Source organism: Sciurus vulgaris (genome assembly GCF_902686455.1).
Source record: "Sciurus vulgaris genome assembly, chromosome: 8".
In the NCBI taxonomy this organism is placed as follows: domain Eukaryota; kingdom Metazoa; phylum Chordata; class Mammalia; order Rodentia; family Sciuridae; genus Sciurus; species Sciurus vulgaris.
In genome coordinates, this window is record NC_136468.1 from 24,350,219 (window position 1) to 24,366,968 (window position 16,750).

Genomic DNA, 16,750 nt, shown 5'->3' on the forward strand with positions numbered 1-16,750 from the left:
TTCCTCATCATTATTCCTTAAACAGCTATTTATAACATTTACATTGTATTAGGTATTGTACGTAATTTAGAAATGGCTTCAAGTTTTGGGAAGGCTGAATGTGGTGACATGCCTGTAGTCCTAGCTCCTGGGGAAGCTGAAGAGAGAAGATCCCTTAAACTCAGGAGTTTGAGACCATCCTGGGCAACAGAGTAAGTCTGCATCTCAAAATACATACATACATACATACATAAGATGTGGGGGAGGATGTATGTAAGCTATACGCAAACCCTGTGCCATTTTATAGAAAGGACTTGAGCATCTGCAAGTGCCGAAGTCCCACAGGGGTCCTGCAACCGCTTATATCTAGAACTTACACCTAGAAAGTTAAAAAAAAAAAAAAAAAAAAATTCTCTGTCTACTGGGTAAAGATAGGACAATGGGGGTTGGGGCTGTGGTTCAGTGGTAGAGTGCTTGCCTGGCATGTGCGAGGCACTGGGTTTGATTCTCAGCACCGCATATAAATAAATGGATGAAATAAAGGTCCATCAACAATTAAAAAAATAAATAAATAAAAAATATTGAACTGTGGGGTGAGGGTGGGGGTTGTGGTGGGCAAGAGTGGGACTAGAGAGGCCAGTTGGGATTTACTGCAAAGAGGGAGGTAACAGATTAGGTGATGATGTGGGGAGAGGGCTCAGATTTGGCAATATGAGTAAGGGGGGGTCTCATGGGTTTTGCTGGTAGACAAGGGAGACTAAGGAATTAGGCTGAGCAACTGTCCCAATGGTCACTTTGCTGAGACAGGGAACACCAGAGGGAGGCATAGACTTGTTCTTTTCCGAGGAAACTTAATTTGATTTGGAATGGCCTGGAAGTCTTTATGATCATGAAGGAGCTGGAATTTGGATGGGGAACTAGACATAATAAGTTTAACATCAACTACAGATTAAGTTTTTCATTTGAGTTAACAAATATGGTGGCATAGAAGATTGTAAGAAGCATGGGCCAGGAGGTTGGGGACCTGAATTCAAATCATGATGCTTCCATTTACTATCTGGATGACCCTCGACAAGTTACTTTGACTTCTTTGAATTTGAGGGTTTTTTTGTCTGTACTACAGGCAAAATAACAGCTGTCTTGCCAGGCTGTTAGGAAATAACACATGTTGGTACGGTGCCTGGAACAGAGTGGGCGCTCATTATACAAGGTTTCCTGCCACTCCAGAAAACCCTTAGGAAGTCTGGCATAGTGGTGCTGTAATCCCACCCACTCTGGAGGCTGAGGAATGAGGATCACAAGCTCAAGGACAGCCTCAGCAATGTAGTGAGACCCTGTCTTAAAAATAAACAAATACAAATGGCTGGGGATGTCACCACTACTGCAAAAAAATAACATTAACTATAACAACAACAATTAGGTGTGTGTGTGTGTGTGTGTGTGTGTGTGTGTGTGTGTCTGTGTATATATATATATATTTATATGTGTGTATATATATGTATTAGATAGATAGTAGATGGTAGCTAGCTAGGCCTGGTGGCACATGCCTATAATCCCAGCTACTCATGAGGCCGAAGCAGTAGGATTGCAAGTTTAAGGTCAGCCTTGGTAACTTAGTGAGATTTTCTCAAAACAAAAAATAAAAAGGGCTGGGTTTGGTGGTACACACCTACAATCCCGGTAACTTGGGAGGCTGAGGCAGGAGGATCAAATGTTCAAGGCCAGCCTAGGCAACTTTGTGAGACTGTCTCAAAATTTTAAAAAAGTGTACATATGTATATATATGTATATATATGTATATACACATGTATATATTAGATGGTAGCAAGTCAAGAGAAGGGGAGGTTCTGGGATAGACTGGGTACTGCAATTTCAAATAAGGTGCTCAGGGAAGACTACTGAGAGGGTGACATGTTAGCAAGACGTACAGGAGGTTAGAGAGTCAGGTGTGCTTATTATTTTATTATTTGGGGGAGCAGTGCTTCAGGCTGGGAAGGTAGCAAGTGTGAAGCCCTGGGACAGGAGCATGCTTGGTGTATTGAGGACCAGCCAGAAGGCCAGTGTGTCTAGAAAGGAGAGAGTGAGGGAAAGGGCAGGGCAGCTCCTGTCAGTCCTTGAAGACTGTGATGGGTTTGACTTTGCACAGCCTGGAATGGGAAGTCCGGGGGGTGGGGGGTCTGAACAATGTGGGGGAGTAGAATCTGACTTATGATTTTTTGGAGGGGAGGTACTGGGGATTAAACTCAGGGGCACTCCATCACTGAGCCACCTCTCCAGCCCGGTTTTGTGTTTTATTTAGAGACAGGTTCTCACTGAGTTGCTTAGTGCCTTGTTTTGCTGAGGCTGGCTTTGAACTCACGATCTTCCTGCCTCAGCCTCCCGAGCCGCTGGGATTACAGGTGTGTGCCACAGCGCCCAGCTCTGATTTATGATTTTTAAAGATAGCTGGCTACTATCTGAGTCAATACAGGCATTGAAGGGAGGAGGCTGGCTGGGAAGTGATCATAGTAATCCAGGTGAAAGATGATAGCAGCTTGATGGGGGATGGGAAAAAGATCTTGGATATATTTTGATGTAGCGCCTACAGCGTTTCCTGATGATTGGATGTAGGAGGTTAGAGGAAGAGAAGGGTCAAGCATCATAGTCTGAGGCCCTTGATTTATCAGTAGAAAGATGCATTAGGTTGAACCAAACAAAATGGTCAACACTTGGCAGTTCTTAACATTAAGAGGCGATTTCATGCCAGACATGGTGGCACATGCCTGTAATCCTAGCAGCGGGAAGGCAGAGGCAGGAGGATGGCGAGTTCTAAGCCAGCCTCAGCAATTTAGCAAGACCCTGTCTCAAAAAATATATTTAAAAAGGGACATATATATATATATGTCCCTTTTAAAATATATATATTAAATATATATATTAAAAAATATATATATTTTAAAAATATATATATTAAAATATATAATATATATTTTAAAATATAAAATATATATAATATATATATTTTAAAATATATATATTTAAATATATATTAAAAAGGGATGTATATATATCTATATATATATATATAGAAAGAGAGAGAGAGAGAGAGGCGATTTCACATACTTCAGCTTAATAGTTGCCATTTACTGAAATAAAGAAAACTATGTGAGGAAGAGGTGGGAAGCCGGTTTTTGAAGTTTTTTTGGGATCATGAGCAGATGCTGCAGGAGCAGCTGTATATATGTGTCTGGAATTCAGCTGTATATATGTGTCTGTTAGAAACACTGGTCAGGCAGGCAGTAGACAACTGCAGTTAAAGCTGAGACTGAGGAGGTCACCTGGGAATTACCCATAGAAAAAGAGCAGAGGCCTCAGGCCTCTGAATGTCCAGATGGGGGTGAGACAGCAACAGAGGAAAGGCTGGAGGCCACAAGTGGCAAAGGAAGGGCTCCAACCAGGGCAAGCTGACACAATGAGAGAGCTCTCTAGATGTAGGTGTGCGATTATTTCCAAGCTCACTGCTTCTTTGAGGTTTAGTGTTAGTTGTGGTGGGGGGAGAGGATAGGACAATATCTTACATCTACTAGCACTGTAGGGGTTGCAACATCTCCTTTTGGATCCAGACCAAGGAAATACAGAAGCTGTCATTGTTTATAGATGAGGAAACTGAGGCATAAGGGTTCGGTGACCCAGCCTGAGATTCTATCGGTAACAAGTAGAACCAGGACTAGGGGGGTTCTCTGTCTCCAAGCTATCACTGAATTATGCTGCACATTCCTAAGCTCTCCTGACTGCTTCTCTGGGGACACACTGTGACAAGGTTACATGGAGAAGAGTTGAAATGAGTCTTGAGCTTTTGTTTCCACAGCAGCAAAGAAACTGCTGATATGATGACCTTCTAGAGGGATCCGAACCTGTGATCCCAGATGTGAGTGGGTCAACTTAACCTGCTTTTCCAATAAGAAATCATCGAATGGAATGAGGAGGCTGTGTCTGGGGATTTCATGCTGGTCAGGGACAGTGATAAATTCATTTTGGTTCCAGAGGGGTTAACAGGTAATTTTGGAGACAGCCGATTCTGAGCTGGGCTCTTCCACTCACTCCACCAAATGACCTGTGTCATCTTATTCCATCTTAGGGTTTTGCTCAAAGCATTACACACTATCCAGGCCTATTTTCTTGCTTTGGAGAAGCTGCTGCTGAGATCAGAGGCCCCTTGGGTCAAGCTTGGCCCTGCCTTGGGCAGAGATAAACAGGCCTGGAATATATTTCCCAGATTGCAACATTAGTGAGTCAGGCAGGGTCGGACAGCTGCTGCCTTGCAGGCACCCCTGGGCTGCACCTGATAAGGAAGAACATCGCTCATTCCAGTGCACCGTCTTGTGAGCACACACATAAACAGACACTCCCAGGCCCGGTGTTGTCTTAGAGTAAATTATTGACATTCTGAATGGCTGAAACACCAGGGAAAAGAGAGAGAGCAAACCTACCTCTGTTAAAGGGGAGGGCCACTTTTCCTAAGCTAAACCCCCTAAAAGGAGGGTTGCCATTAGGCTCTGCTTTAGGGCCAGCTTTTTCAACCTAGCTGGTCAAGGGCAGGCGTAGGAGTCCTCTGTAGTTCTGGAAAGAGGAAAGAAGGGTCACAGAAGGAGAGGGAGGAGGAAGTTGGAATAGGGGAGGTAGATTTATGAGGGAATAAATGGCAAAATGCCCAGAGAGAAAAGGTGTATCATAAAAATGTGAATATACCTTGGTCACAAAGAGAGGGAACTGATGTTAAGACATCTGCAAAAAGACAAAACAAACAGAAACAACATGTATCCCATTTGTTTACAATAAAAATAAATTTAAAAAAATAAAAGAGAAGCATTAAAAAAAAAAAAAAGATAAAACAAAAGCCCCCCCCCCCCCCCCATGAATGAATACCTTTCTTCTTAAATGACATAAGGGGACAAATGGGGTATTGATTGTATGGTAATAGTTACACAATAATACCGGCATCATTGCCACATCACACCTTGCAATCAACACTTCACATTAACTTTATGAAAGCAGTTTATAGTTTATAAGGGGCTTTCACATTCATCTTTTCCATTTATTCCATCAACCCACTTGAGTGGGTAGGGCATTATGAGGCACATTTTACAGATGAGAAGACTGAGGCTCAGGGAGGATATATGCAATTAACTGAGGCATAATTAAGAGCAGGGAGAGGCAGTTTTGTCCCAAGTAGTCCAGAGCTAAGTTGCTTCCTAAAGACATAGTAACTCTTCTTTCAGATGATTCCTTTCCCATGACTACTCCATTTCCACAAGCTTGGAGACCACACCTCCACTGCATTTCTAGATAGAGCAGCCCCACTTTTCCAGCGTTGTCCATGCGTTTCTATCACTGGCACTCCTCTGATTATTTTTGCCTAGTACTGGATCACAGCAGATACCTTATCAGTGAAAAATAAAGAGCCAGGGAACATGTCTAGGTCCCACTCCATCATCTCCTTCTTCAAATATCCCCTCCTTGACCCCTTCTTTCTGTCTGTTTTGGACTCCATACTCTGTGCATCTAGAAACAACAGCTTTGGACCCTCTAAACTTGCCACAGTGTTCCTCTCAGGTGAGAATGAGGAATGGAGAGTACACAGACCCTACCATATTTGTATAGGACACCGTCAGGCAGGTGTCCTCAAAGTGTGATGTCTATTGGAGTCTTAAAGGCAGTAGTTCTCAAACTTTGGTTTGCATTAGAACCATCTGAAAAGCTTGTTAAAGACAATGATGTTCAGGTCCCACCTCAAATCTTCTGAATCAGAATTCCCAGGGAAGGCACCACCTGGATATTTGTGAGCTTAACAAAATCCCCAGGTGATTGTGGAGTACTCTCAAACTTGAGAACCAATGTTTTAGCCTTGGAGTGGGAGTTTAAAAGGTGAAGGAGGGTGGGAAAGAGGAGGTAGCAGCAACAGCTTAGAGAAGACACAGTGAAGAAAACATCTCCGCTCCATCTTTATTTCCCTTTAATAAGGTAGTCAAATAATGGGGGTTGGAAGTCTCTTCGTGCGGACATGTCCTACTTCTGACAGATTGGCCATGTGCAATAAGGAAGAGCAATAAACTCCTTTTATTTTTTAAAAATATTTTTAGTTGTAAGATGGAGTCAATATCTTTATTTATGTGGTGCTGAGAATCAAACCCAGTGCCTCACAAATGCTAGGCAAGTGCTCTATCACTGAGCCACAATCTCAGGCCTGAACCCCTCCTTTTAGAAGCAGTTAATATAGCCCATCTCTTTCAGAACACAGAGTAGAGATTACCAAGGGCTGGGAGGAATTGGGAATGAGGAGTAAATTGTTTAATGTGTACAGAGTTTCTGTTTTGATTGATAAAAATGTTTTGGAAATGTATAGAAGAGATGACTGAGCAACATTGAATGCATTCAATGCTGTTGCTTTGTACACTTAAGTATGGTTAAAATGTTAAATTTTATGTTACATATGAGTTATTTAAAAAGTTCTTTTGGGGAGATGGAATGACAGGAGCAAATGATCTACAATTTTAGCAGATTGCTGTTGCCCCAGGTGTGTGTGTGTGTGTGTGTGTGTGTGTGTGTGTTTACATAATGGGACCCAACTCATGGCACCTGGTCTGACAAAGTACAAGCATATTCACGGGAGCAAGGAAATAAAACTTTTGAAAACAGAGGGCAGTGAGAATCTGATATAAATATGGGAGGCACCTGAACACACTTTTCTGCTCCCTTTGTCTGGTTGGTTTCTGGGTTCAGTATGACTCCTCTGTGCCTTGTACAGCAATATCTCTAATTTCACTGTATTTTGGAGTCACCTGGGGACCACATTCAAACAGCAAATTCTAACTCAGTAGATTCTGCATTTCCAACAAGTTCCCAGATAATGCTTACGCTATAGATCCATACTGCGAGTGGGTCATGTAAATTTAATCTTGGTTCACCATTACAGTATGTTCCGCTAAGTGATGGCACACAGAAGATGCTTAATAAATATTTATTGAATGAATGAAGGAATATATTAGCTTGGCACAGAAGTTCACAGGGCAGAATAGTCTTTGTTCTGAGCTAGAGCATAGGTGAATATTTCTATCAGTCACTCATTTTGTGAAATTATCTCAAACTGCAGAATGAGGATGTTGGTACTTAATTATTTCTAGCCTTTGCACCTTGCAACCTCAACTCTAGTCCTTGAAATAGTGGTCCTATCTACACACGTGTAAGGTAACGAACCCTATTTTGCAAGTTCCGAGAAAGACTTGCTATAGTCTACAATTTCTGCAAACAAATTCTCTCCACCCTACGAACGAGTAAAGTGCAGGGAACATGCCCGTGTGGGATTTTCCAGGTTTTGGCACCTGAGTAATTGACACCTTGGCCTCCTCCAGATCCAAACAGCTTTTTTAACAGTATGTGGGAAGGAGGATCGTAAAACAGGTGAATGTAATAATATTGCCATTATTTACTATCATCGTTTATGATGATGGTAACGACAGTTAAGCGATGAAGTGTGTGGGGAAGTTGGGGGAGGGGGCAGAGTCCTGAGAGGACAAGAGAAAGAGGAACTACATCTCCCAGAATGCTATGGGAAAGTACACGCCTCGGCGGCGCCCCACCCCTTTCGCGACCGGACCCGCCCATCTGGTGACGTCACAGAGGTGACGTCACGGCGACCAGAGCGAGGCTGGGGTAGAGAGGCCGACCGAGCAGGAGTAGTCCGCTTGTCGTGGAGGCTGCTAGGAGCCGGCGAGAGGGTGAGCGGGCGGGCAGGCGAGCGAGCTAGAGCAGGCAGAAGGGAGCGTCGCGCCGCGCGGAGGAAAGCCGGGACCCGGCCGCGGAGGAACCACAGCCGGAGAGGGCAGCCCGAGCCGGGCGCCGCGGGGTCCCCACCCCCACTCGGCCGGACAGTGCCCGGTGTTTCCCCGTGCGGGGGGCGGCGGCGGCGGCGGCTGACGGGACCCGACAGGACCGCGGGGGTGTTGCCACCTCCGCCGAGGAGCCGGCGCGGCCGCGGGCTCCTCAGAGCCGGGGCCCGGGGCCCGTGACAGACGGGCCGAGGAAGGGAGAGAGGCGGCGGCGGCTCAGGCGACGGGGAGGCAGCGGCGGCGACACCATGTCATCCCCCAGTCCGGGCAAGAGGCGGATGGACACGGACGTGGTCAAGCTGTATCCTTCGTGGAGGGGAAATCGGCCTGCGTGTGGGGGCGGTGTGGGGATGCCCAGGGCACCCCTGAAACCCAAGAAAGGGCTCTGGGGCACTCCAGGCCACTGTCCGAGACGCCCTCCCTCCCCCAGTGCCTACGGCGGCTCCTTGGCACCTCCCAGGAGTCCAGGGCCTTTTCAGCTCCTCTTTATCTGCAGCACCCCGAAATATGCGTTGCTCCTCGCTCTCCCTGCATCCCCAGAGCCCGTGACTTTTCCTCTACAACGTTTGGACTCCCCAAACGGCCTTTTCTTTCTCTCTCTTTTTTTTGGGGCGGGGGCAGGACTAGCCACCTCTCTTTTCACCACCGAACCCATCTTCAGGGTTTTTCTTTCCTGTTTGTTCACCCTGGATTTAGGGACTCAGGGTAGAAATTCCCAAGAGGAAACCTTTCTCTCTTGAGATGCCCCCATTCCTTCTACTCAGTGCTTCTTGAACTGGGGTAACTCAGACGACCTCCTTTATCCCTAATTCCTTTCTATATTAGGAAGAGAGTAGTCTGCTCAGGGCCCCTATTCTAATAAAGAGCTCTGTGTGTTTTAAATCAGAGACTCCTGTTAAGCTTTCGGGTCTCCAGGAGAACCTTCCTGTTTTCTTTCCACTGACAAAGCCTATCCCACCCATACTTGTATGCGGTGAGGACCCCCAGGCCCTCCAGCAAGCCACCCTCCATATTGTGGATCTGACAGCTGGGAGGAAGGAGAGAAAGAGGAACGCTTGGACAAAATAGCCCCTATGCTAGCCTTTCGAGTAAAACTCCCTCTGTGAGGGTCAGGTTCTTGGGGACTGCTTGCCCTGATCTTGCCAAGTGACACCCTTTATTTCCTGTCCCCCTCCCCCAACTTATACACTCCAGGTTGCAGTGGGAAAGCTGTAACTGATAAGAGTCCTTCAGGCAGTGGTTTTGGTTGGAGGCCAGACTGATTATTTCATGACCGGCTAGAGAAATTCGCGAAGGTTCCTGAGACAAATCGAGGGATTCTTTTTTTTTTTTTTTTTTTTTTTTTTGAGGGAGAATTTAGAGGGTGGGGTGAGCCACGGTTCTGAATAGCTAATCCCTAGGGAGAGGGGAAAAGGGAATGGGGGGCGGTAGCGTGTGAAAGGCAGTTAAAAAGTCCTGTCTCCTATTTCTCTTTCTGCTTCACCCCCATCCCCCCACCATTTCCCCCTGTTGCAGGGTTTTGTTTATATAACTCAAGTTGTTTGGTTAGATTCTTCAGGTGAATTCCTTCTTTTATTTGTTACTGTTTTTGACTGACTATTACCTCGTTGTAGAGATCAGTGATGATTGTCAAATGCTCAGTATGGAATTTAGTAAAGTTTTTAAAAAGTAGTTTTTGTATATGGTTTGAAAGTGGGGGATGGGACTGAAGTTGCCTGGGCTCTTAATAAGAGACTTTTTAAAATAATCTTTTCAGAAAAAGAAGGTGTTTTCTCCTTGCTAGGGGTAGAAATTGGCTAGAAATTAGGAATATCAGATGAACTTCTGAATTTAGGGTTTGGAGTTTAGAATTTTTTTGGGGGGAGTAGTAGTAGGGAATAGGAAGCAGCAAGTGATAATGTACCAAAGTGAAATCAGCTGAGCTGTGATTGTTTTGTAAATGCAAATGATACCAGTAATGTTGGCTTTTCATAAGGTTGCAGGAAAACTTCTAACTATGACTGTGTGTACATATTTCACAAAGCAGTTTTGGGTTTTATTTTTGTTTAGAAACTAGGAAATGACATGGTGGCAGACTCGAGTTATTTTTATCTTCAGAGTTACTGTCACACCTAATGCAAATTTCTACCTAAGGGGTAATTGGAATGGAGTGGGGGAGAGAATTCCAGCTGTTTTTGATAGATGTCACAGCCTCAAATTATGTACATATAGAGATTTAAAAAAAAAATTGAGGATAAAGAGTGAGGCCTAACTTGACCTGATGCCTTTTCCATACAGTGCCTTTTGTTCATTTAGTAGTTGTGGCATCTAGAATGATTACGGCATTTAGGAGCTGGGGTGTGGGGGGTGGAGAGAGAGAGGAAAACAGACAAAGAACAGCAGGGTGTCTTTTTTTTCCCTCCCCCTAAGTGGCTTATTTCATAGCTTATTTTTAGTAGAAGATGAAGAAAGGCAAAGATGCATTGGCCTTCTGTTCTTTCCCCACCTTCCTTCTTGCTGACAAAAGAAAGCAGAGGCGCTTTAAAATTGTAGATCTCTGAGATAGGATAATAGTCTCAGTATTTAAAAGCCAGAGGTTATCTTTATTTTGTGTTTATTTTCTGGTGTAATGTAGTTTGTAAGTTAAAATTTTTCTGCTTTCCTTTTGTGTGTGTGTGTGTGTTGTGCAGGGTGAATGATTTTGGGGCCTCCTTTCTCTGGAATTCATATCAGTAGGCCCAAATGGGGCCCACAATTTTTTAGTAAGATATATTTAGTAAAAAAAAAAAAAAGTGAAGGGAAAATTCCCCATTACCAAAACGAATATAATTGTGTGAAAGGGCTGAGGGTTGAAAATGAAAGATGGTGGAGAGGAAGAGGAAAGAAAAGGTCTGAAGGAATGTACTTACTCCTTGGCCCTCACTGCCCCTCGATGATTTCCTTGGTGTGGAGGCTGATAACTGGTTTCATTGCAATCTCCTGTTTCAGCCCATTTTTGTCTGTCTCCTGAGCATAATTATACCACCACAATTTACAGCCTGGCAGGGAACCTATATAGTATGAAAGTAGCGGTGTGGGGGTAGGGAGAGAAGAGGATGTGTAACTAATTGGCTGCTGCTTTCCGCCACCTTGCTAGGTTCTTTCCAGATACAGTCTCTGGTTGTTATTTAGAGTCAGTGATACTTCTTTTGTGACGGGTTGGTAGGAGGAGAGCTGACTCCCAAGTTATGCAGGGAGTGAGTGTGTTTTGCACCAATGCACTTAATAATCTGCTGGGCGATTATGCTCTGAAACTCTGACTCATTCATTGTTTCTTTTCTGATCCTCTGCTAAAGGTTGTGCAAACTTCCTTAGGAGCCTAGAAACTGATTTACATGACTTTTGGGTGCTGTAGTAATGTGTTCCAATCAAAGAACTTGCGGCTAGCCCAAATCCTGTGGAGTGGTGCGGCCATTTGTTTGCAAAGTCAGGTAGATTGGTGATCTTGTGCTGTTCTCAACCTGGCAACCTCCGAGGTTTTCCATCTCCAACTCTCTGGTTATTTAGATTGTATGAGAGCTGTGACTCCGGTGACTTTAAAGCGGTGATTTGCCCTAAAGGAATATCGGTTTAAGTTCTCCCCAGTGGAGGAACAAACAGCTCAGATTACATGGGTTTCCTTGTTGGTGGGGGTTACTCGTCTCACCCTGTTGCACAGCCCTGGTGATCCTTTTATCTGTGAACCAGTGGCCCCTGCTGAAGGCTAGAGCTGCTTGTTTTGGAAAAGCGTATGCAGGCAAAAGGCCGCAGGCACAGCTCCTTGCAGCTCATTGGTTGCTCTGTTACTACCCGGAAAAGGAGGAGGGGTGGAGCTACCAAACAGCTGATGGAGTGTGTGACAAGAGTGTGTTTACATACAAAAGAGGTGGGGGCTGGGGACACTTTGAGGGGTGTTACTGGACCAAAGTGTGTTTTTGAGAGGTAATAATAGGAAAACCTGACTTGTGAGAGTATAAGAAATGTTCAGAGATATTAAGATTAAACCAGAAAAGCAGATCTGATTATAATGGGGACTTGGCATACACTACATTTGTTACTGTTGTAAGATTTGGAAACTTAGAATATCAAGAGTTTTCAAAGATACCTTTTTCAGAGAGAGCTTAGTAACAAAATAGGATATGCTACTTTAAGTGTACCTAACTGACTCATAGGGAGGAATTCAAAAGTATGTTAGAAATGTAAGCTTTCCTCTCAAAACCTTCAACAGTGATGAAAGGGGCAGTGTACACTGTACTTGGAATGGCATGAGTTTTACAGAATTGCTAGTGATGGCTTTAAGGTTTAACAAGTTTAATCTCTCAACTGTTTGAACACCACTTTTGTGCCAGCTCAGGCATGGTGCTGGGCGGTGGAGGTGGTGGTTAGGAGTGAAAAATTCAGTGGGAGTGGTCATGGTGCTTAGGGAATTAAAACAACAGCAATTTTTGTTTTTTTTTTTTAATCAGAACAGTCTGTGTAAGGTCAACTGTGTGCACCACCTCACTGTTTGAGTAACTTGAATTTACTTTCAGAATTTTAATTACATAGAAAGGTTAAGGGGTTGGGGATGTAGCTTAGTGGTACTTGCCCACCATGCTCAAGAAAAAAGTAAAGGTGTGCAATGGAGTCTGTACTTCTGGTATTTAAAATATATTTTGAAAACCTGAAACAAAACCAAACGTTAAACTGTGTAGCGATTTGTCTTTGACTTCAACTTTGGGATTTTGCTGTTAATGGGTAGTTGTCCTGTCCCTAAGTTGTCTTTGTTACTCTTTAATTTATGTTCAAAGTATAGTCGATTCTGTAATCTTTTAACTAGCTCCAGTGTCAATTGGGAACCTGTGGTTTGCCTTTTATTTCCTGTGGCCTCTCATTTAGTGAGATGGTGAGATGAAAGTTGAAATAGTCTTATGGTCTTCAAGCTAAAAGTTAAAAGATTTGGCAACTCCCAGTGTTTTGAATTTCTTTCCTGCCTAGATTTTGGTGACAAATATAACATACTGGTACTATTTTGGTTAAGCAGTAACCTACATGAGTAAGCATTGACAACTTCAGAACATCTGATTTTTGCAGTACAGTTCTAGTAAATTACACACAAGCAAATTCAGCTTCTGGGGGGAAATAATCTTTTGCAGATGTGACCCATGAAAGTCCCTTTCACTGTTTGTGTTCATGCATTAAAGCTGTCTACCTTTGTTGGTTTTTCTAATGTTGTGATTTTTCCAGCACCTTGACCTGTATTTTTCACATATAAACATACATACATACACACACAGACACATACTTGTTACTTTGGTTAGCGTTAACAGATTTGATGGTTCTAAGAGCTTTTGAATATTTTAGGCTTATAATTCAGACCTTGCATTACAGTGGCTACAGTGTAATAGCATTTTACCTGTAGACTCAGAGCGTATATTTTAATAAAATAATAAAAAGACTTAGTGGGATTATAAAAGTAATAAGGTAATTGAGGAAAATACAGGTTACCAAAAGAGAAAACAGTCACCTGTTAAACAATAGTTCTTAAACTTCAGTGTGATCTTAATCACCTGGAGGGTTTGTTAAAACAGGTTACTGGGTCCCACGCCTAAAGTTTTCTGATTCAGTAGGTCTAAGAAGTACCCAGGTGATACTGATGCGACTGTTCTCAGCACCATTTCAATAACCATTATTAAAATGTTAACTTTTTTTTTTTAAATGTTAACATTTTGATATTCTTTCATGTCAGTCTTTTTACTCTCCCTAGGATATATTGTTTTCAACCTGTTGGTCATACTGTATATGCCTGCTGTTTTTGTTCAATATTTTTGCAACTGTTATTCCCAGTTAAAAATATTAGATATAATGAATAGTTCATGTAATATGTCCTTCCACAGCTGTGCCATTGATTTGTCTTTTCTTTGAGTAAGACTGAAATGAATTTCTCTGGCCTGGGATGCAGCTGTGGTTGAGCACTTGTCTATAATCCATGAGGTCCTGGGTTCCATCCTCAGCACCACTGGGGTATGGTGTGGGGGGAGGAAAAAAATTAATATCTTTGCTCATAAGGCTTTTTCTTAAGATTATTTTTTTCCAGCAATGGGATTCCAGATTTTGAAAAGTAGACATTTGAATTAAAATATTTAATTAAAAAAATGGGTCCTACACTCAGTGCCTCCTTGATTTTGTTGCCTTTTAGTTGGTGTCATTTGTTACAGAAACAGAAACAGCCTGGCTTAGTGATTAAAGATGAGTTCTGATTTCTTTATTTAAATGTTCTTGTTTTTTGTGATAATGATTATTCTCAAATTAGGTATACTTTGGTACCTACTATGAGTTGGTAAGTTAGATACATTACATTCATGAACACAGCTCTGAATGGCAAGAGCTATAAAATTGAAATTAGTTTTGGTATCTTGATTTTTTTTTTTCCTTTTCTAGTGAGATTTAATCGACATAATCTTGTACGTTTTTAAAATGATAAACTTGGTAAATTTTAATGTTAGGTATCATACATGAAGTCTGTCACCATAATCAAAATAGGTAACACATTTATCTTCCCCCCAAACTTCTTGTATCCCTTTGTAATCCTTTGTTCCCTCCTTCCATCCCTTGATCTGATTTCTGTTTACTGCAGATGATTTTGCATCTTCTAGAATTACATATAAATGGAATCATAGAGTTTGTACTTTTTTGTGTATGAATTCTTTACTCGATTTTGAGATTCAGCTGTATAGTTGATACCCTTTTTTTTTTTTTTTTTGTTTTGGTACTGGGGATTGAACTGCAGGGTGCTCTATCACTAAGCTACATATTCGTCTTTGTTTTGTTTTGAGATGGTATCTTGCTGAGTTGCCCAGTCTGTCCTCCAACTTGTGATCATCTTGCCTCAACCTCCCCATTTTCGGAGTTGGGATTATAGGTGTGTGCCACTGTGTCCAGCCTTGAATTTTTTTCTTTCTTTTTTCTGTATTGGGGCTTGAACCCAGGGGAGCTTACCACTTAGCTACATACCTTTTTTATTTTTTATTGAGACGGGGCCTCCTACAATTTCCTAATTTGGGCTTGAATCCTATTTATTTTCTGGGCCTTTAAAATGGCACTTTTTTGTGGTACTAGGAATTGAACCTAGGGCCTTGAGCATGCCAAGCAAGCGCTCTTCCACTGACCTACATTCCCAACCTGAAATAACACTTCAGAAATATGGTCACAAATACCTATTTATTTTTGCATTTGCTAGTAAGACTCTTTGTAAAGATAAATGCTTTTTGATGATGGTACCTATATTGACAATTTTTTTGTGTGTAGTACTGGATTGAACCCAGAATGGTTGTACCACTGAGCTACACCCACTTCCCTTTTTCATTTTATTTTTTGTTGTACTTGGGATTGAACCTGAGGTACTCTACCATTGAACTATATCCTTAGCCCCTCTCATTTTTTGAGACAGGGTCTCACTGAGTTGCCCAGGCTGCCTTGAACTTGGAATCTCTGTCCTCAGCCTTATCAGTAGCTGGGTTACACGGTGTGCCATTGTACCTGGCAGAATTTGTTTTCAACATGACATTTCTTTAACACCTGCAGTAAAATTTGTATCTGTTTATGGATACTTGCCTAGAACTCTGAAGTCTGAATAGTTTTCAGTTTCATGTAGAATGAACTAAGGTAAAAGGAACCAGTATAACTCAGTGGCTGAACCTGAAACAGATTTAAGAGGTTATTCCTTAGCCACACGTTTCTGGAATTTTTAAAAAAGTTTTTAATAATATGGTGTTTAAAAAGTTTTTGACCTCATATGAGTTATTTAGTAGAGTAATTCATAAACATTGTCATAATAAAAAAGCTGCTTTGAAATTGTTGGTATTACGTTATCTGGTAAATTATGAACACTTGAGTTTGTAGTACTTAACATTACTGACAGCTGTAACTTTTACTTTGGCCAACAAAAAGAACTTGGTTTAAGTCTATTTGGGGTTGGATTTAATGATAGTATGTCAGTGAGTACTGTTTCACTGGTCAGACACAAGGATGGTGCTCTGAGCATGTAAATTAGAATATATTTTCTAATTGCCAAAGTGGATCTCAGGCGCAGTATAGAAACCTATGCAGAGAATTCAGTTTATGCTTTCTGAGAGGCTGTTGTTGGCATTAGTGGTTCACCTCAGTATCAAATTTGAGAGTTTTTTTTTTTTTTTAACCTTATATATTGGGGATTGAACCCATAGATGCTTTACCACTGAGCTACATCCCCAGCCTTTTTAAATTTTGAGATAGGGTTTCGCTAAGTTGTTGAGATTACTCTCAAACTTGTGATTCTCCTGCCTCAGACTCCTCAGTTGCTGGAATTATAGGTGGATGCCTGGCAGCTGAAGTGTGTGTGTGTGTGTTTCTTTTTAGTCTGAATTACATTTTTATGGGTAGGTTCTATGGTTTGTGTAATTCTCCAGTGTACCTTACTAGATTTTTTTTTTTTTTTTCCCTTTTGGTATCAGGGATTGAACTCGGGGACACTTGACCACCGAGCCACATCCTGAGCCCTATTTTGTATTTTAATTAGAGACAGAGTCTCACTGAGTCGCTTAGCACCTCACTTTTGCTGAGGCTGGCTTTGAATTCTCGATCCTCCTGCCTCAGCCTTCTGAACCGCTGGGATTACAGGTGTGTACCACCTCACCTGGCTATTTTTATTTATTTTTTAAATGTGATACTGAGGATGGAACCCAGTGCCTCTCATGCTAGGCAATAGCTCTACACTGAGCTACAACCCAGCCCCCTATATGCTCACCAAGAAACAAACTGGCTTTTTATTTCACTCACCAAGAAACAAACTGGCTTGGTTGGTTGGGTTTTTGTTTATTTTTTATACCAAATGGTCCTTTCATAAGGCCTTAGGTTCTTATAGCTGTGAATTGGTAATTGGTCAGATCACT

General features: G+C 42.3%; 1 protein-coding gene across 2 annotated transcripts in view; it reads left to right on the forward strand.

Moving 5' to 3' along the window:
• Window positions 1-7,638: 7,638 nt before the first annotated feature.
• Window positions 7,639-16,750, forward strand: part of UBE2H (ubiquitin conjugating enzyme E2 H) — a 100,083-nt gene continuing 90,971 nt past the window's right edge. For both annotated transcript variants that reach the window (XM_079149812.1, XM_079149813.1), the window contains exon 1: window positions 7,639-8,145. In XM_079149812.1, the coding sequence (XP_079005938.1) occupies window positions 8,093-8,145 (53 nt within the window). In that variant the 5' untranslated portion in view covers window positions 7,639-8,092. The remainder of the gene's footprint in view (window positions 8,146-16,750) is intronic.